Genomic DNA, 19,078 nt, shown 5'->3' with positions numbered 1-19,078 from the left:
CCTGGGTTCAATCACCACTACAAAAAAATAAACAAAAAAAACCAAACCCTTCTGTATATGCCAAGTTTGTTCTTCACGGAGATTTAAGAACATATAATGTTGAGTAAGAAGAATAGCCTGAAAAGGAAAATTAAGAACATTAAGCTCTTGAGAACTAAAACAACAACAACAACAAAAAAACTCCATAGTTGCTGGGGGAATAAAAACAACCCAACCTAGAAAATAAAAAGTACAAAGGAATCTGCTGAAAATATTAGTTGATGAATCAGAAAATTAATTCAAGGAACACTCTGAAAATCTGAAGGAAAAAAGGCAAAGCAACATGATTAATGGGGAAAAAGATATAAAAATGTATTTGGAGTCCTAATATCTGTTTGTATTTGTAAAAATAAAGCACTAAGGGAAATCAAGATGTTAAAAAGTAGAAGACAGTTTTCCTAAGCTGAAGGAAAAACATGAGTCTTCAGATCAACAATAGGCCTAGAAAATAACTGAAAAGAGAAAAGACAAATCTCAACAGAGCTTTCTCAGTGACTTTCAGGAAGAAAACAAGTGTGTATTCTTAGTAAACAAAAACAGTGTGCACAAAGGAAAAATAGGATTTCTCGTTCAATACACCAGAGGCTAGAAACTTACAAAGCAATGTTTATATTTTCTGAAATGAAAGGATTATGACTGTGATCCCTGAATTTACAGCTAGCTAAATGTTCCATTAGCAAAAGGGACATAAAAATAAGACATTAAATACTTAATGTTTAATAAAATAAATATAAATAAAATAGTGTATTCCAACCAAATGGAAAAATATATCAAATAATTCAAGAACAGGAGGACAAGCTATAGAAATTTGTTAATTGTTTGCTTTTGTCTTGTGATCCTAGGGGTTGAACCCAGGGCGCTCCATCACTGAGGGACATCCTCAGACCCTTTCTTTGTCTCAATAGGTCAAAAAGAAAAAGTCTAAAGTTATGGCTAAGAAGGTGTAACTTGACTATGAAGCTTACTAATTATTAAGAAAGGAGGTTTAAAATAGAGAAGGCACAAAACCTTGGTAATAACTTGGAACTAAATGCTCACGTTACTTGAGCTAAATCATAAAATGGTAAGGGAAAGAAGGAAAGGAAAAAATATGCAAAAAGGTTTCATCCAGAAGGAAAGTTATGGTGATAGAGGAAATGCATGCTCGTATGTGCACGCATATGTGTGCATACATGTGAACCTACTTATATATGTATATATACATATGTACATAGACATATAAATTTACACATAAATATTATATAGTTTATCCTCTGTATTCAAGGATTTCACTGACCACAGGTTCAACCAACCATAGATTGAAAATATTTTTTAGAAATTGTCTACATTGCCGGGGATTTAGCTCAGTGGTTCCACCGCCTGCCTTGCAAGCGGAGGGACCTGAGTTCGATCCCTGGTACTACAAAAAAATTGTCTACACTGAACATGTACAGACTCTTTTCTTGTCTATATTCCCTAAAGAACTCAGTGTAACAACTACTTGCACAGCATTCACGTTGGATTATGTATTGTAGGTCACCTAGAGTGGACTTAGAGTGTATGAGAGGCTGTGCTTGTATCTGCTGGGTTAGGGAGCCCTGAAACCAATCACCCCCAAATATTGAGGGACAACTGTATTATGTCTAAAAAATAAAGTTTACAAGTCTTTATACTAATCTCTATTAAAGTATATAAAACTTTTCAAAGATATCACACATATTTCACCAAAATTTGATTACATTTATGAATATAGTTAATCTAATTAAATGGAATCTAAATGGAATCTAGTTATGAATTAAAATAACAATGTATCATGAGCAAGCAAGGTCTTTCCTTCTGATAGTTAAAAAACAGTTCCACATAAACACTGATTTAGTTCATCATACTAAAATGTGAAATTTCAAGATACTTTCGTAGAGTCCCAAAAGACACCTATATCTGAATTTAAAATAAAACAACAGCAACAACCAAACTCTTAATAAACCAAGAATGGAAACCAGCTGTCTTAATGTGATTTTTTTTTTTTTTAAAAAATCACCAGGGCTGGGGATGTAGCTCCACAGTGCCGCACCTGCCTGGCAAGCACAAGGTTCTGAGTTTGATTCCCTGTACTGGAAAAAAAAAATCACCCATGGAAGCCAACAATAAACATAGCAAGAAAACACAACCTTTTTCATTAAAAAGACAGGAACAAAATAAAGTTGCCTTCTCTAAACTCTGTTATGCAATATTGTTTGGGTGGTTCTGAACAATGGAACAAAGCTATAAGTGATATTGAGCCAGGTGTGGTGGCTCACACCTGTAATCCTAGCACTTCGGGAGGCTGAGGCAGGAGGACTGCAAGGTTGAGCTCAGCCTGGGCAATTTAACAACTCAGCAAGACCCTGTCTCAAAATTTTAAAATGTAAATAAAAAGGGTTGGAGATGTGGTTCAGTGTAAAGACTCTAGGTTCAATCTCCAGTACCAACAAAAACAAACAGCAACAAAACAAGAAAATCCTAAAGACTTATATTTTAAACACCAGACCACAATACTAAGCAATGTGACAAAAGTCACCACTGGGAAAGATATAAACAGACCCATTCCTCAAAATGGTGGGGGGGGGGCCCTGCTGAGTATCTAAAGAGGCAGTTGACACTGGGAGAAACACCAACACCAGCCTAAACAGCAATAAACAGACCAAAAAGCTACTCAATCTTAATGACAAAGAAATGCAAATAAACTAACAAGCAGTTGAGGATTCTGAAAAATCATTCTTGCTGTGGGAAAGGAAGCTTAACGGGTAAACACAGGAAGCGAGGTGTCGAAAGGGCCCCAAACACCTCACATTAATTGCAGGGAAGGGAGAAGGAAGCCCCTAGAAAGGGCAAGCTATTTCCCGGTTCATGTTGCTACCTTTTTGGCTCAAAGGGGAGGGCAAGACCTTATGAGGCCATCTTGTCATGGTTCTGAAAAGAAATATTCAGCACTATGTAGTAACAATGGCTGCAGAGGAAGGGAGAGGGACAAGAGGTGGGAATTAAATGGCAGTGGAATGGGAGCCTCTGCTTTCTTTGTATAAACTTTGTGAACTATATAAATGCATTCTTTATTTTAAAAATGAAATTAAAATGTGTTGTTAATAAAAATAAGTGGGTTTGATATTTTTTTCTTTTTTCATATAGACATTTCCAGAAAGCACTGCTTGGTGTCATTTAGACTTTTCAGATAGAAACTACTTAGCTCCATCTGATCCTAGAATCCAGCCTTGGAATGTCTCTTAGAATCCAGTCCTACTGAGATTCCTCGTTGGTGTTTATGGAACATTGAACTGTAAGACTTCTCTAAAGGTATTTGGTGATACGCATCAAAATGTACAATTTTTTTTTCACTACGTGGTTCAGGCTGGTCTTGAACTCACTATATAGTTGGCCTCAAACTCCCAGCAATCTTCCTGCCTCAGCTTCCTAAGTGCTGGGCTCACAGGTGTGCACCACTATGCCCTGCTCAAAATGTACAATTTTCATATCCACCCCACAATGGCACCTCTAAAAATCTACCCTAGGCCCGTGGACCCCATGCACCCCTGAAGTTGCAGAGCCCGGTAAGTGAGCGCCTCTCTGCGTCTTTGCTATCCCCACGCCCTGGCTAGGGGCCCACGCATTCCACCCAGGCATCCACTCTCACCTCGTCTGTGTGGGGGTGCGGTGGTTGGGATTGGAGCAGAAAATGTTGTTGGACTTGCGAGTGCTATCCAGAAACTCGCGAGCCTCGTGCTGGCGGAGCTCGACCAGCGGCCGCGCCTCGTGCTTGAGGAACCACTGGTGCGCCTCAAAGCACTTGGCACACAGCAACTGCTCGCACTCAAAGCACCAGAAGTCGGCCAGCTCCTTGCAGCGGGTGCAGGCGGCCTGTGCGTCCATGATCTGTCTGTACAGCGTCAGGCGCCGTTGCAGGCTCTCGAAGAACACGTTGTCCAGGGCGGGCACAGCGCCCGCCAGCTGGGGCGCCTGGCAGATGGGGCACTGCAGGCCTGGAGCCTCTAGGCATGCTGAGCACAGTGTGTGCAGGCAGGGCAGCAGCTTGGGGCACTTGGCTTGGGTCTGGCAGCCCTGGCAATTCAGGAACTGGAACTCCTCCTCCATGGCTTCCTGGGGGACCAAAGAGGGAGGTAAGGCCGGGAAGTCCTGGCAGTCCCCGCCCACGGCACCACCCCTTAGCCACAGGCAGGACTGGAACCTCACATTCCATTCTACCCAGATGATGCTAAATCCCCGCCCGTCGGCACCCCACCTCCACAGCTGCTTAGGACTTCTGGCTCCCACTGCACTGTTAATTGAGCATCTACTTCCTTGATACCAGACACAGACCGGCACCTTGAAACAAGAGTGTATAGGATACATGCCCGCCTTCAAGGAATTCAGTGTGGACAGTAGATTGGTAACTACCAACCTCATGTACAATACTGAACAGTCAAGGGGGAGCTCAAAAAGTTAAATGTATAACTGCCACATGACCTAGCAATTCCATTACTAGACATAATACCCGAAGGAACTGAAAACCCCAGATACTTGTACTCTAGCGCCTGTAGCAGCATTAGATATAACACTCCAAAGAAATGAAAACAAAAATACAGACACTTTACTACTCTAATGCACTCTATTGCAGGTAGCAGCATTAGTCACCATAGCCAAAAAACCGACGTGTCCAGGAACAGATGAAAGGGTAGACAAATTTCAGTCTCCACACAGAATGGAATATTATTCAGCCTTTGAAATGGGTGAAATTTTGACACATGCGATAAGACTTTAAGACTTCATGCTTAGTGAAATAAATCACAAAGAATGACCATAGGATTCCATTTATATGGAACAGTCAAGTTCACACAAAGGAAAAGATTATCAGGGAACAAGGAGTGATTGTCTAAAGGGGGGCAGCATTTCTGGGATGAAGAGGTTCTGGAAATAGATGGTGACAAGTCTGCATACAAAAGAGAGTGTTCTTATGCCACCAAATTGCACATTTAGACACGGTTAACATGGTAACTTTTGGTATGTGTGTTTCACCACCACAACAAAGTCCCCAAAGTGTGCTCACTACAATACCTGGTGATTGAAAGTGCTCATTAATGCTAATTAGTATCTATTAGTAATATTCTCAGTGCTAACAATCAAAGTTATAGCCACATGGTGTGATTTGTGCCTTCATAAAGGGGAGCAAACTCCTGGCAGAACACAGAACAAGGCAGCTAAGTGGCTCCTTTTCAGGATTGGGTAAGGAGTGCCCTAGGCTAAGTAAAGCAAGACTTCCAGGAGGGGGACCTAACAAGTCCTGGGGTGCAGAGGGGCCAGGAAGGGGTTTCAAGAGGACTGGGGGAAGCCACAGGAGCTGTATCCAGGCCCTGGCCTAAGTACATCCCCAGACTGGACCATAGGTCTCCATTTCCGGTCTGGGAACTCGGGATTTGTAGTTTTACCATGCCTGGGCTGTGCTCCTTGCTCCAGGCCGTGCAGCAGGATGCCACCTTCATTCCCCCCTAAACTGTGACTCTGCATCTGAGCCAGGGCTAGAACGAAAGGCCCGGCGTGGGGAAGAGCCTGCTCCGGCTGCCCAGAGAGGACCCATGGCCCGTCCTGGCCCCCTTCTGCTCTGTCCTACCCTCTGCTCTGCTGCTCCTCCAGCCAGGAGGGGTCAGGACCCTGGTGTGTGGCCTCCTCACTTAGTGTCACTTTAAGTTGCTTGGCCATATTCTCCACGATGACGTCTCTTCCCAGCTCTCCCGCTGCCGCCGCCGCCGCTGCAGCAGCACACCAACAACGTCTAAACCCCTTATCTCAGACCCATTAGTACCTCTGCTGGGCTGTGGCTGGGACTGGGCTGGTGGCCTTCAGAGGGGGCCTCTGGGGGTGGCATGGTGGGTGACTGGGACGGAACAGAGTCCTGCTGGAGGTCTGGCGATCTCGTGGCTGCAGGTTCCTGATGCATGGAGCCCAGTGCAGTTTCGATTTTCTGCTTAGGTTGGGAGGGCGGGAAGACGGCTGTCCAGAAGGGAGGTGCCTGCTCGGGGCCCGCCTCCCGAGAGGAAGTGAGACAGGCAAGGCGGGCCTGGAGGCAGAGAGGCTGGGTTTGCAAAGGATATCACGCCGCCGAGGAAAGAAAGGCTGAGCGGCTCCTGAAGGGAAGCAGCCCCAAATGGCTTTGATCTTACCCCAGCTGGGACCAGACACGGAGATGAATCACACACAGCCCCTGATTTCAAAGAACCTCGATCTAGTGGCAGAGCTAACCCCCAAAGGGAGACTTTCATGCATTTTTCGAGACTGGTTGCAAAGGAGACCCCTCATCTGGGACTTGGGGAAGTGGTGGGAATTCACAGGGATTCAGGGGTGGGGGCCACTTAAAACGGACAGACCAGCATGTGCAAAAGGCATGGGGCAGCCTGTTTGAGGAGGGGCTTGGGCCATTTTCAGACTAAAGAGAGGACTTTGAGAAGTGTGCCCGGGTGAGATTGTAGCTAAGGAGTTTGGACCCGTTATGGGGGTGACAGAGTTAATAAAGGGTTTGATTCTGAAGGAACCACAGGATTAGCTCTGCATATTGGAACAGTCACTCTGACAGCCTAGGGACAGAGGATCTAGTCCGGTAGAGTGCATGTAGGATACCAAGGGACCTGAGCCAGAGACTGGGAGGATAGTCACTGGAAATGAGGGGAATGGATGATGGGTTGAGTGGTAATTGGGAAGACGGGTAAATATGTAGGGTAGGGATCGGGGAGTGCAGGGCAGCAGATGAGAAGAGGGTGAAGACACAGCATGAGCCATGAGTTGGCTCATGAAATGCAGGCTAGACTCCAGCTCTAGGCAGCCATACCGGGCTAGGACCTCTGGCTTCAAACTTCAAACCACTGCACCGGCCTGTGTGCCCATTCTGTGTTCTGCTCTGAGGTGGGACAAACTAAACGGGATGGTGGCAAGGCCTTGCCATGTAAAGCTAAGTGCATGTGTCAGGGTGGGGCTGGAGGGAGAGCCAACATCCTGGAACAGGAGAGGTCTGGGAAGCATGCCATCCCCCATCCCCCATCCCCCATCCCCCATCCCCCATCCCGGCTAGCACCCCAGAACCCGGAATCAGTCCACCAAACAGGAAAAGCCAAACGTGGTAGGCAGCCATCTGCAAAAGAGACCTAGAAATGAGCTATGATGGGGGTAGAGATGGAGCTGAGGGAACCGAGGTGTTAAAACTGGGAAAGCTTTATTAGTTTCTTTGCTCAAGTTGAAAGCAAGCCAGCCCCAGTAACATCCCGTTGGAATGTAATGCTTCTCAGGGTAAATTTTTGCTGTTTGTGATGCTTGAGGTCCTGCCCTCAGAGCTCTGCACTGGACTTGCCAAGGGACCTGCACGCGCAAGCCCACCTTACTCCACCTTGTCCAGAGTGAGCGGATGACACCACGACATAAAGAATAAGTACCGAGATCTGCCCCGTGACAGCCTTGCTTGCTGCGCCGTGGGGGGACACAAGGACAAATTATTTGCTGGCTACAAGAAAATATAGTCCTGGAGAAACCCTAAATCCAGTGTGTGAGTCTGAAGAGGGGGTGCTGATAACCTCATTCTCTTGATCCTGGAAATTTGGCTCCTCAAAAGCCTCTTGAGAAGCCCACCGTTACCTCACCTTCTCAGGGGCAATGATCCCTATAGGCTCCCCAGAATGCTGGCCTCGCCCCACGCCCAAAGTTCGGTCCTCCGGGCGCACGGGGACGCTGTGGGCAACGGGTGCTGTCTGGTCGGCTTCCTACTCTCCTTCCTCCGGGCGGCCGTGGGTGAACCCGGAAGCGGCAGGGGCGGGCCCGCGGGTCGGGGAGCTCCTTGACTGCTGAGTGTGGCTTCCATAGCAACCATGCTGGGCCGGGCAGGTTACCGCGCGCTACCCCTAGGGGATTTTGACCGCTTCCAGCAGTCGAGCTTCGGCATTTTGGGCGCGCAGAAGGGCTGTCTGTCCCCAGAGCGGGGCGTCGTAGGGACGGGGGCTGGTGAGTGGCCCCCAGCAAAGCGGGCCGAGGGGACTGCGGTACCCTCAAGCTCAGTCTCTGCCTCGGCGGGCCCGAGGGATGCCATGAGCGGTGTAGACAGGGGCCTGCAGCCCCAGAGCCCGCGGTGCCCTCGTCTCCCGCAACCTCACCCCACCACGTTTCTCTGTCACGGCAGAGGCCTTGAGCTCCCTTAAGCATTGAAAGAAACCCAGTTCTAGGCAGAGGAGGTCACTGGCACCCTCAGGGCGTCTCCCTGTTGGCGGTGAAGATACACAGAGCAGAAAGGCAGGTCTGCAGCTCTCCGTTATGTCCGGTCCGTTAGGCCTGCCCTGGCCCTGTCTTGTCCCAAAGCCTCCTGTAGCTCCTTTGGCCCACAGGCCAGATCCTGCATGTCTCAGCCTGACCCTGGAGGATTGGGGCCCTCCCTCCCTCCCTCTCCTGCTCGGATGACTACCCTGTCCAAGGATTCAGCCAGGTTGGAAGTCGAGTCTTGATGCCCTGGGGCTTGGGATTCCTGAAGGATGAAACAGAGGCTCCTGCCTGCTGCTTGTCCAGGATTGGGAGGAGAAGGGGAGCAGAGAATAAGCTCATGGCTGGTTCTGGGGCTGTCTCTGTTCCACTTCCACTCTGGGCTCTCGGATCTCTCTTTGGCCTGAATGAGACTCAGCTTCTTAGCTCCTGCCCCCAGGTGCTAAAATTGAAATAGAAACTTTTGATGAGTCTTGGGGCTTAAAATGGGATGAGGGCTAGAAAAAAAAAATCTTAGCCCCTTCTCTGGCTCCTTTTAATAGGCAATTAATTGTGTACCCTGTAGACTCCATAAAGAGCTCTTGAAAGCACGCATTGAGCTGTTGGTGGAGGGAGGGATGTGTTATTCCAGCAGCATTCAGTTCAATGCAGCACATGTCTACAGATGTCCAGGTACTTCTTGTTCTGTGCCAAGCATGGGCAGGCAAATAAATGAGACAAGGCATTGACTCTGCTCAATCAGTGAGGAGAGCATGGCATGGATTGGATTCTCGGATTCAGGGGCTGTACCCAAGCAGAGAATAAGGCCTTTGTGAAGGTTGTTGTGCTTTAGACAGTTGGTTTTGATGTGAGGAGGAAGGAACCCCAGTGATCTCCTGCCCTGAGAGAGGGGCATAGTAGGCATGGAGCCAAATTGAGAGCTGTGAGGTAGAAAGAAGGGGGAAGGTGGGTGAAGGGTGCTCACTGTACTTGCAGCTGTCCTGCCAGGCCTGGCCAGGGCCATGACTCCTCCGCTCTCTTGCTCCCAGGCGTGCCCCAGAGCTGGCCCTCCTGCCTCTGCCATGGCCTCATCAGCTTCCTGGGGTTCTTGCTGCTTCTGCTCACCTTCCCCATTTCTGGCTGGTTTGCCCTGAAGGTAAGGGTGGCTAGCTCAGCCCCAGCATGGTTGGGCCACATTGAAGGTTCTGGAATTGATGTGTACATTCCCCATCTTCTACTCTCTACCCCTAAATATTACCTGACATATACAACTTAAAGGAAAAAAAGGATCATTTTGACTTCGAAGTTTCGTGGGTTCAGTCCATGGTTGGCTGACTCCAAGGCAGAAATATGAAGATATCAGAAGGGAATGGAGGAGGAAAAGCTGCTCACCTCATGGCAGCCAGGAGACAGAGAGGGCAAGAGTCAGAGGAGGGAAGAGCCTGGGACAGGATACAGGCCGGTACTCATCCATTGATGAGGAGAGTGTCATTATAAGCCAATCATCATCCCAAAGCCCCACCTTTCCGATAAGGATACTGAAGCCCATACTTATCCAGAGTCTTCCTAGGAGCCAGGAAGGAATAGAAACAAGTCTTCCCAAACTCCCAAGTCCTGGGACCTGGACACAGATATCCAGTCCAATCATCTTCCCTTTGGGTTAGGCCAAATTAGAAATCAAAACACCCAGCTTGGCCCGGCAGATTATTTGTAGTAGGAATTCAGGGCTTGTTTTCAACGAGGACAGTGCAGATGGGAAAAGAATGACTGATAGAGCTGTAGTTGAGCATCGCCACTCAAAGTAGGCCCCAGGCAGGCCTGGCCTTTTATGCAGCCCTGGGTGCTTGTTTCTTTAGAAAGCTTCTGATTTGGATAGTCTGAAAGGGAGTCCTTGGATGGTCCTGGATCCTGGTTCTGAAGTACCACTGAAACAAATGCTGTGTGACCTTGGACAAGTCACTTTGCCTTTCAGTTTGAACATAGTTGCATCTTGCAGCGCTCTGGGGATTTGAAATTGGCAGAGTCTGCTCAGGTGCTGTTAAGAGTGGCCCAGCCTCTTCGTCAAGGAATCCATGGGGAGATGGTTTCATGGTAGGAGTCATGGCTAGCCTCCAACCACAGAGATGAAGTTTGTCTGGGAGTGACATCAACACAGTGGGCTTTGGAGTCATTCAGACTGCATTGAAATCGTGCCTGTTTCCTGCAGGGCCTATGTGATTTCTGGGCACCTCTCTGAGCTTAACCTTTCTGAGCCTTGGTTTTTTCATCTAGAAATAGCTAAAGATACTGACTGGATTGTGACCAAAGCAAAAGGGACGGAGGGGGAGAAGAGACCTGGGAAAACATCATTGACCAGCCTAGGCCAGCCACTTCCAGTCTTTCTCTTTGCCACTTGGACAGATCGTGCCCACCTATGAGCGGATGATCGTGTTCCGCCTGGGCCGCATCCGCACCCCCCAGGGGCCTGGCATGGTTCTGCTCCTGCCCTTCATCGACTCCTTTCAGAGGGTGGATCTGAGGACACGAGCCTTCAGTGTCCCTCCTTGCAAGGTGAGGGGCTTCTAGCCTGATGTAGCGATGCACATGTATAATACTAGTACTCTGGGAGGCTGAGGCAGGAGCATCTCAAGTTGGAACCCAGCCTGGCCAGTTAAGAAACTTTTTAAGACCCTGCCTCAAAATTAAAAATAAAAAAGCATTTGGGATGCTATTCAGTGTAAAGGCCTTGAGTTCAATCCCTAGTACATGTGTGTGTGAAAGGCTTCTCGACTGCCTCCTGGGTGGGTGGTGGGAGTTGGGTTTGTGCAGAGTGTACTGTGGGTACTAAGACCTTGGTCTGTGGGTAGCTGTCTGGGGTGGTGGGCTAGAAGAGACTGGAAAGTTGAAGGTGGAGGCTGGGAGGGTACTCTTGCTCCAGAACCCTGACCGCATGTCCTTGGGGACGCCAGCTCATAGTCAGGTGAGTGGGTCAGGTCGATGATCCCCCTGAGCCTGACTGCCCCACAGCCCTGGGCCCTGAGCACCTTGTCTCTCCTGGCCTCCCCACCAGCTGGCCTCCAAGGATGGGGCTGTGCTGTCCGTTGGGGCCGACGTCCAGTTCCGCATCTGGGACCCAGTGCTGTCAGTGATGACCGTGAAGGACCTGAACACGGCCACGCGCATGACGGCCCAGAATGCCATGACCAAGGCCTTGCTCCGGAGGCCGCTTCGGGAGATCCAGATGGAGAAGCCAAAGATCAGCGAGCAGCTCCTGGTAGGCGGCTCCTCCTGAGGGGGAGAGCTCAGCCACGGGCACCGGGCCTGGCTGTGCTGCCTGGGTCACTTTGAGCAAGGGCTCCGGGTGTCAGCTGACCACGTGTCCCTAGAGTATAGCCAGCCTCAAAGAGCCAGGGGTCTGGGTGAGGCTGTGCGTTAAGGTGGGTATAGACCACAGCCACTGTGGGCCACGTGTCCCCAAGAAAGGGAAATGCCTGGTGGAAATTCTTGGGGCCCTGCCTCTGACTCAGGTTTCACCCTTCACTGCTGCTGTGACAGCTTGAGATCTCAGGGATGCTGTATGTTCTATGCTGGGTGAGTGTGGGTGAGGGACTGGATTCCCCAGCCCAGCCACTGCTGGGAGGTCCATGAGGACATTTAGCTCCCTTCCCTGGCTTCTCTGTGTGTATGAAAAGCTCCCCTGGAGTTCACCTGACTTCCTCTTTGCCACCAGCTGGCGTAGAAACGAGTGTGCACATGGTGGCCTGTCCCTCACAGCCATGCTCAGCTTGTGCTTGTCCTCCGAGGGCAGTGTGGTTAAAGTTCTCCCTATCTCCCGCCCCTTGATTTCCCCAAGGGAGCAGTGGCTGGGGAGAGGGAAGCAGTGCCTGTCCTGCAGGTCCCTTATCCCTTCAACAAGGACACCAGCAGCCAGCTGGGGAGAATTCCTAGGGACTGCCTTTGTGACCATTGCTGCTTGTAAGGCCAGGATTACTGTTTCACTCTGTGGGGAGGAAACCGAGGCTTAGACGTGATTCCACTTGCCTCTCAGAGGCAGGGTCCAGGGTGGAGTCGGGCCAGGTCCAGACCACCTGCCCTCCCAGCCCAGTCTGCCTCCTGCACCACTTAGGTCATGTGTGGACAGCAGCATCATTCAAAGAACCACTGTCCCCAGGCTCAGCTGGCCGGACAGTGCCAGGGCCACACCTCTCCAGGGCTCTTCGTCCATCTTGCTCCCCCTTTCTGCATACAGACCTACCCCCCTCTGCCCTGCTCCCCCTCTAGCTCATACCCCTTCCCCGCTTTCCTGCTGGGGGCTCCCACTCCTCCCCGCCCACCTTGGGTCCAGACATCCCCAGGGCTCCTGACACAGCCCTGGTCCTCTTCACGGTGACCTCCATCTTGCAAGCCCTTCCTGTCCTTCACCTGGTAGCAGCATTTGGTGCTGCTCTCTCGCTGTCCCTGTCTGTCCCCTCAGGGCCCAGGGGCTGTCATACGCCCCTTCTCCCCATGGCCCTGCCCACTGCTCTAGTCTGTTGGGCATCTGGCTGTCCCACAGACACCAGAGCTGACAGTGAATAGCTATGGTGCCCACTCCGTGTGTCCGCTCTCAGTGACTGCCGCACTCATCCCCAGGACCCATGCTGGAGCCCGGGACATGAGTGCTCCTCCTGTGTGCCCACTATGGTTGGCAGAGTTGTGGGCTCCCCACCACCTCAGCCCATACCCTCCGCCAGATCTGCTTCCTGTCTGGTCTGCAGTTTGCGATAGTGTCAACCTAGGTCCCCCCACCCATCCGGTGTCCACACAGCAGCCAGCAGATAGAAGATTTCTTTCTGAAAAGTGTATCTGCCCTGTGCAGCCCGTCTGCAGCTCCTCACTGCCAAAAAAGAACCCATGAGCAGGAGGATGCCACCGTGGACCCCTCAGCTGTCCACAGTCCCTCAGCCCACACTGTAGGGTCAACGACCCAGTTTCCTGAACATTGCAGGATCTCCAGCCTGGGCTTTGCACATGCTTTTTCCATTGCCTGGAAGGTCTCTGTCCCTCTGCCCATCTTGACCCCTCCTGCCTCAGCTCTTAAGCAGTGGGGCATTCCCAGAGTGGCAGCTTCTCTGAGGTGGGCATGGTGTCTCCAGATCCCAAAGCAGGTGCTCAGGCAAGGTTTGTTGACCAAATTCTATTCCTTCCTGCAGCTGGAGATCAACGATGTGACCAGGGCCTGGGGGGTAGAGGTGGACCGTGTGGAGCTGGCAGTAGAGGCTGTGCTACAGCCGCCCCAGGACAGCCCAGCCGGGCCCAGCCTGGACAGCACCCTGCAGCAGCTGGCCCTGCATCTGCTGGGTGGAGGCATGAACTCCCTGGCAGGAGGCACACTGCCCACAGGGCCAGGTGAGCTGGGGGAGAAGGGTGGACATGCTCACCAGGCTGGTGTCCAGCATAGGCATCGCCACCTGCCCCATTACCAGGCACCTCTGTGCAGTGTGTGTATGCCCAGCTCTTTAGCCCAGCCTGACTGCCTAGCCAACCAGAGCTGGGGAGGTGAAAAAACAAGTCTGGGTGTGTGCAGGAGTGCAGGTTCCTTGGCAGACTCTGTGGGCTAGGTGGCTCCAGGAGGGTCACTGGAAAGAGGCTGGGGTAAAGAAAGGATTGGGGTTTCGGCTGGACCCTGGGGGCAGCTTCTTAGCAGAGGACGTTGAGCACAAGTCTGAAGGGGCAGTGGTCACCATGATCCTGCCCTCAGCAGCCCACTGACCTCTGCACCTCCCTCCCAGCACTGCCAGCCGCCCCGGTGGACACCCTGGAGATGGTGAGCGAGGTTGAGCCGCCGGCTGCCTGGGATGGGTCCAGCCCGAAGCAGCTGGTGGCCGAGGGGCTGCTGACGGCCCTGCAGCCCTTCCTGTCTGAGGCCCTGGTCGGCCAGGTTGGCGCCTGCTACCAGTTCAACATCGTCCTGCCTGGGGGCGCCCAGAGCATCTACTTCCTGGACCTCACTGCAGGTGCTGCTGTGCCACCCCTGGCCACCCTGCTTGCTCCTGCACCCCTGCCCCAGGTTTAGACTGCAGCAGTTTGAGGCGAACCCCTGGCAGGCGGGGGCTCAAATGCATCCCTGCACAGGCAGCACAGCCGGGCCATTTGAGCCCCAGGCCCTGAGCCCTCGTGTGTGGCAGCCTCCTCTGTTCCTGGTTCATGCCAAGCCTGTGTCACCAGCTTCTCCCCATGGGCCTGAGCTCCCAGCTGCACCCTGTGCGCCTCCCCTGCCCTCCCGTCCCTGTCACCATCCCCACTAAAGCTGATTTCTTTCCCCCGCAGGGCGAGGCAGGGCAGGGCACGGGGTGCCTGACTGCATCCCTGATGTGGTAGTGGAGATGGCTGAGGCCGACCTGGCCGCCCTGCTGTGCCGGGAGCTGCGGCCCCTCGGTGCCTACATGAGTGGGCGGCTGCAGGTGAAGGGAGACCTGGCTGTGGCCATGAAGCTGGAGGCTGTGCTCCGGGCACTGAAGTAGCCACCAAGGGCCACCTGTCACCCACCCCGAGCTGGCACCGGGCCGGCGGCTGCTTGAAGGAAGAGGCTCCAGCCTGCAGCGAGGATGGCAGGGGCCCAGCCAGGAGCTCCTGGCGGAGGTGGGAGAGACCTAGTCGGGCCGGCCTGCACGTCTCTCCTGTGGTTCCCCCTGGTCGGGCCCTGACCTTCCCCGTCTCCAGCCAGGTGCCCAGCCCTGCCGAGCCCAGCCCACTAGGAACAGCCTGATGCCACCTGGCCCGGGCCTGCACCAGGGACTAAAGCGTGTGGGTCCAAGTGTGTGATGAGGGCCCACAGAGGACAGGAGGGCAGACTGGCGGGTGGGAGGCGGCAGCCCCCAGGAAGAGGTTGCTGCACCCCCTCCTGACTGTAGTCCAGGCCTTACTGGTGTGAGAGGATGAGGGACAGTGGGGCTGCCGCTGACAGCAGCGCCCCAAGGTGACTCGTCCCTCAGCTCCATGCTTTGTGCCTGATCTGGGGCCCAGGACAGCATGCGGGGCCCTGATGTTCGTGCTTCTTCCAGGCTCCATGCCTGTGGCCAATAAACGTGGTGTTGACAGTGTGGCACAGAGTGTGGGGTGTGGGGTGCGGGCTGCAGGTGCGGGTGGGCTAGGTGTCTACACAGTGATGACCTTGCTGGGCCCAGGCAGACACTGGGACCCTGGAGACACTGGAGGGTTCCCCCTGAGGGTCTCCAAGCCCCGCAAAATCATGGATGGGGTGCTCTCTGTTCCTTTTTTTTTTTTTTTTGCTTTTTTTGAGATAGGATCTCAGTATGTAGCCCAGGCTGGCCTTGAACTCTCAGCGACCCTCTGCCTCAGCCTTCTATGTGCTGGGCTTACAGACATGCACATCCACACCGGGCCCTCTCCTTTTCTCTTTATAGTCAGGTACAGGTTTGTCAGGAAGTAGGGACACGGTGCCCCAGAGCTGGTCCTACAAACATTGACCTGATGAAGTCTGGGTGAGGGGCCCCAGTCACCTTCAAGAGAGGAGTCGGGGCCATGGCAGCTGCCCCATCGCACTGTCCACTGCCTGAGGGGAGGGACACAGGCAGGGAGTCCAGGTTCTGGGTCCAGCAAGGACCTGTGAGTGCCACAGAGCTGAGCAGCAAGTCCTTTCTGGAGAGTTGGCGGGAAGAAATAGAACCACACACACAGCCTGACCTCTCTGTGGAGGTTCAGTCCTTAGCTGCCCTGTGACTCGGGCCTGTCCCTTGGCCCAGGCCCTTTCTAGTTCATTGGTTGTCCCCACCAGTGCCAGACCCAGCCTGTCGCTCCTGTAGGTCTTGCCCAGCTGGGGCCACCTCCCTCAAGCCCTGCTGCTGTGCCCTGGGGCTCGGGGTTCACCTTGGGGTCCTCCTTGGGGTCCCGGCCTCTCTGCTTCTCCGGGGGCCTCTTCCAGGCCTCCTCTTCGGTCCCCACCTGCCACATGGCCACCCTGAGGCCCAGCAGGGCTGTCCTTGGCTGAGCAACCCCTCTTCCAGCAGTCACTGTGCCTGTTCCCTGCCATCTGCCCCTGTTCCTGCTGGGCCACAAGCCCTGTGGCATGGTCACCACAGTTGCCTTCCCAGGCCGCTACCCACAGAGCCCAGGGCATCTCCCAAGAGCCTGCGCTGCCCCCTCCCCTGTCACCTTTAGGGGAAACAAATTCCCAGACCTTCAGGTGTGAGAGGCTCAGACAGCTTTTAGGGGAAAGTGAAACTCCTGCCTATCTGTGTGGGCTGGAGCTAGAGGTCTGTGACTGCTGTTAACGCCCCACCCTGCAGAGAGGGAGGACTGTTGGACGGCCACCTGTTAATCAGAGATGGCTTCCGGGAGGAAGTGAGGCCTGACCTGGAACTCATCACAGTGGGAATAGTGCAAGGTGGAGGGAAAGCCCCTGCCAGGGCACAGGCGGAAGAGGCAGGCTGGCACCTCTGATGTGCGCCCCTGGAACCTCAAGTGTGAGAGGGTTGTGTGTAGGGACTTTATGGGAAGGAGACAGAAGTAACTGTCATTATATGCCAATTGTATGTCCCTGTACTGAATGAGACACTTCCTATATTTTTTCTTCAAAATAACCTAGTAGATAACTATGCTACTTAATATGTTAATATACAATGCATTATTTTGAAATAAGTATTTATACTTTGAATAGCTAGTACATGCACACATGGTTCTAAAGTTTAAAAGGATTAAAAAAGGCATACTATGAAAATTGTCCCTCATACACGTGTCTCAGCACATGTGACCCAGACCTTCCTCCAAAAAGGTTTCCCTGCCATTAGTCTCTTGGTTTTTCTTCCAGAAGGTTTTTGCTATTTTAAAACACACTGTTATGTTAGAAAAGCCCAATACAAAGATTAAAATATGCAGTGTGTTTAAATAAAATTTATTGCAATGAAAGACACATTACCATGAATCCCCCTCAAAATCCTTCCTCTCACTTCAAACACTTATCCCACCATTCTTGCCACTTTCTGAAGCAGGTCTAGAAGTCCTCTTTTGTGTCTTTTTGAGGTGTGATTGAGAATTCAGTGAATGCTGCTGCCAGGCGCCATCCTGCAGAAAGGCAGGCTCATAAGAACATGACAGTGTGTTCTCATCAACTTTATTCACCGGACCCGACATTGTTACTTCCGGCTCATCCCAAAGTCAAAATGATCATGAAAGAGAAGCATTTGGAATGGATTCCGGACACTGAGGCAGCCACAATAGCTCAACTAAAAACACTGAAGAAAGGACTCCAGAGCTGCTTTAGAAAGTGGTCAGAAAATGGGGTAAACACCTAAGAGTGTTTGAAGGAGGATTGTGGAGGGAAGGGGTTAACTGCAATGTGTCTTTTACTATAAGAAATTATTTTGTAACTTAAACGTTCATGGTATTCTTTTTACCCAGTTCATAGCTATCCTCTGGATACAATGTTGCTTTACCCATTTAAGGACATGCCTTAGGATCTTTCCTTATTAGCACCCACTTTCCCCGTGATATTTTGGATTACAAGGGATTCTACTGTAGTACCATCATTTATTTAACTTTTCCTGGGTGGGTGATTTCTTTCTAGTGTTTTGCTACAGCTACAGTGAATAACCTGTATCAACTTTTACTGTGCTGTTTTGCCAATGGCTGACAGAATCTTAGAACTGGAGCTGCTGGGTCAAAGCACTTGTAAATTCATAAATATGTAATTTAATAAATATTGCCAACATGCCCTCTTTGGAGATTTTACCCATCATTGGTGTTTGAGAATATTTTTTTTTCTCATAGCCATGTCAGTGCAGCATGCTATTAAATTTTCCGGCTTTGTTTTGTTTTTGTTTTGACACTCAAAAAAGAGAAGTCTCGGTGTAGTTTGTTTTGTTGTTGTGAGTTTATTGTTCAATTGTTTGTTGCTTTTTTCCCCCATTGCTAGGGATTGGGACTAGGGCCTTGACGCTGAGCCACATCCCCAGTACTTTCTAAACAAAAAACAAAACAAAAGAAAATTTTAAAAATTTAAGACAGGGTTTCACTAAGTCACTAAAGTTACCCAGGCTGCAATCCTCCTGCCTCAGCCTCCCAACATACTGGGATTACAGGTATACAGCTGCAGGAAACAGGAGAGAGAGAGGGAGCAGGGGGTCAGGCAGGAGAGAGGAGAAGCGAGGAGAGACTGAGCCGAGGAGGAAGGATGATCCGGGCGGGAAGGGTGGCCGGGCGCCCTCGGGTCCAGACTATATTCCGCCTTGGGGCTGGGGATAGAGGAACTGGGCCACGAGGGGCCCGGACTGCTCACTGGCGCTGAGCCCTGCCAGTACCAAAACCGCGACCCTGCCGCGGAGACAGAGTCTGCGGGTCAGCCAGGACTTGCAAGCCTGGAGCAGCGCAGCCCGAGCTCGCGGCGCCACCTTGTGGCGGGACCACGGCTGTCTCCCTACAGATGTGATGTTTCTCCTTCCACAGGGAGCTTTCCAGGGCCAGGAAGGGCGGTGAGCTGCGGTGCGGTTAGTTCCCTCCCCACACCTTGCCTAACACTGAAATGCCCAGCATTCCTACACTAAATAGTACACGGTGTCATAAAACAGTACGAAGTGAATCTTGGAAGGTTTCCGTGGGAATCGCCCTGCCAAGAGTCGTGCATTTGTGTGTAATTGTCCACTGGTTGTCAGCCCTTCGTGGATACTTTTTTTTTCCCTCTCCTATACTGGAGATTGAACCCAGGTCTTTGGCACTGAGTTTTATCCCCATCCCTTTTTTGTGCTTTTGATTTTTGAGGCATGGTGTCCCTACGTCTCTTAACTTGCCTGGGCTGGGCTCCAACTTTCAATCCTGCCCAGGGGGCCGGGATAACGGGGTGTGTCCC

At 51.5% G+C, this 19,078-nt stretch overlaps 2 protein-coding genes across 5 annotated transcripts in view; one reads left to right on the top strand and one right to left on the bottom strand.

Moving 5' to 3' along the window:
* The window catches only part of Pml (PML nuclear body scaffold), a 32,992-nt gene extending 26,937 nt beyond the window's left edge, over positions 1-6,055 (bottom strand). The window contains exons 1-2 of one of the 3 annotated variants that reach the window (XM_021236952.2): positions 5,849-6,055; positions 3,686-4,149 (exon numbers count right to left, since the gene is read on the bottom strand). In XM_021236952.2, coding sequence (XP_021092611.1) covers positions 3,686-4,149; positions 5,849-5,983 — 599 coding nt within the window. In that variant the 5' untranslated portion in view covers positions 5,984-6,055. The remainder of the gene's footprint in view (positions 1-3,685; positions 4,150-5,848) is intronic. The other 2 variants (XM_013076249.3, XM_004855484.3) reach the window with 2 other exon arrangements.
* On the top strand, positions 3,254-15,319 carry Stoml1 (stomatin like 1). 2 transcript variants are annotated; one of them, XM_021236956.2, is made up of 7 exons: positions 3,254-3,348; positions 9,306-9,412; positions 10,657-10,806; positions 11,306-11,509; positions 13,428-13,623; positions 14,007-14,231; positions 14,545-15,319. In XM_021236956.2, exons 3-7 carry the CDS (start codon positions 10,678-10,680, stop codon positions 14,736-14,738), a joined length of 948 nt encoding a protein of 315 aa, XP_021092615.1. In that variant the 5' UTR covers positions 3,254-3,348; positions 9,306-9,412; positions 10,657-10,677; the 3' UTR covers positions 14,739-15,319. The 2 variants fall into 2 exon arrangements, with proteins under 2 accessions (XP_021092615.1, XP_004855546.1); XM_004855489.4 differs by lacking the exon at positions 3,254-3,348 and adding an exon at positions 7,824-8,028.
* The last annotated feature ends 3,759 nt before the right edge of the window (positions 15,320-19,078 follow it).

The sequence above is a fragment of the Heterocephalus glaber genome, unplaced genomic scaffold, assembly GCF_053883595.1.
Source record: "Heterocephalus glaber isolate CG9 unplaced genomic scaffold, H.glaber_assembly_v1.0 deba00001689, whole genome shotgun sequence".
NCBI lineage: Eukaryota > Metazoa > Chordata > Mammalia > Rodentia > Bathyergidae > Heterocephalus > Heterocephalus glaber.
The sequence above is the reverse complement of the archived record's forward strand: the minus strand, read 5'-3'. Positions and strand labels throughout refer to the sequence as shown.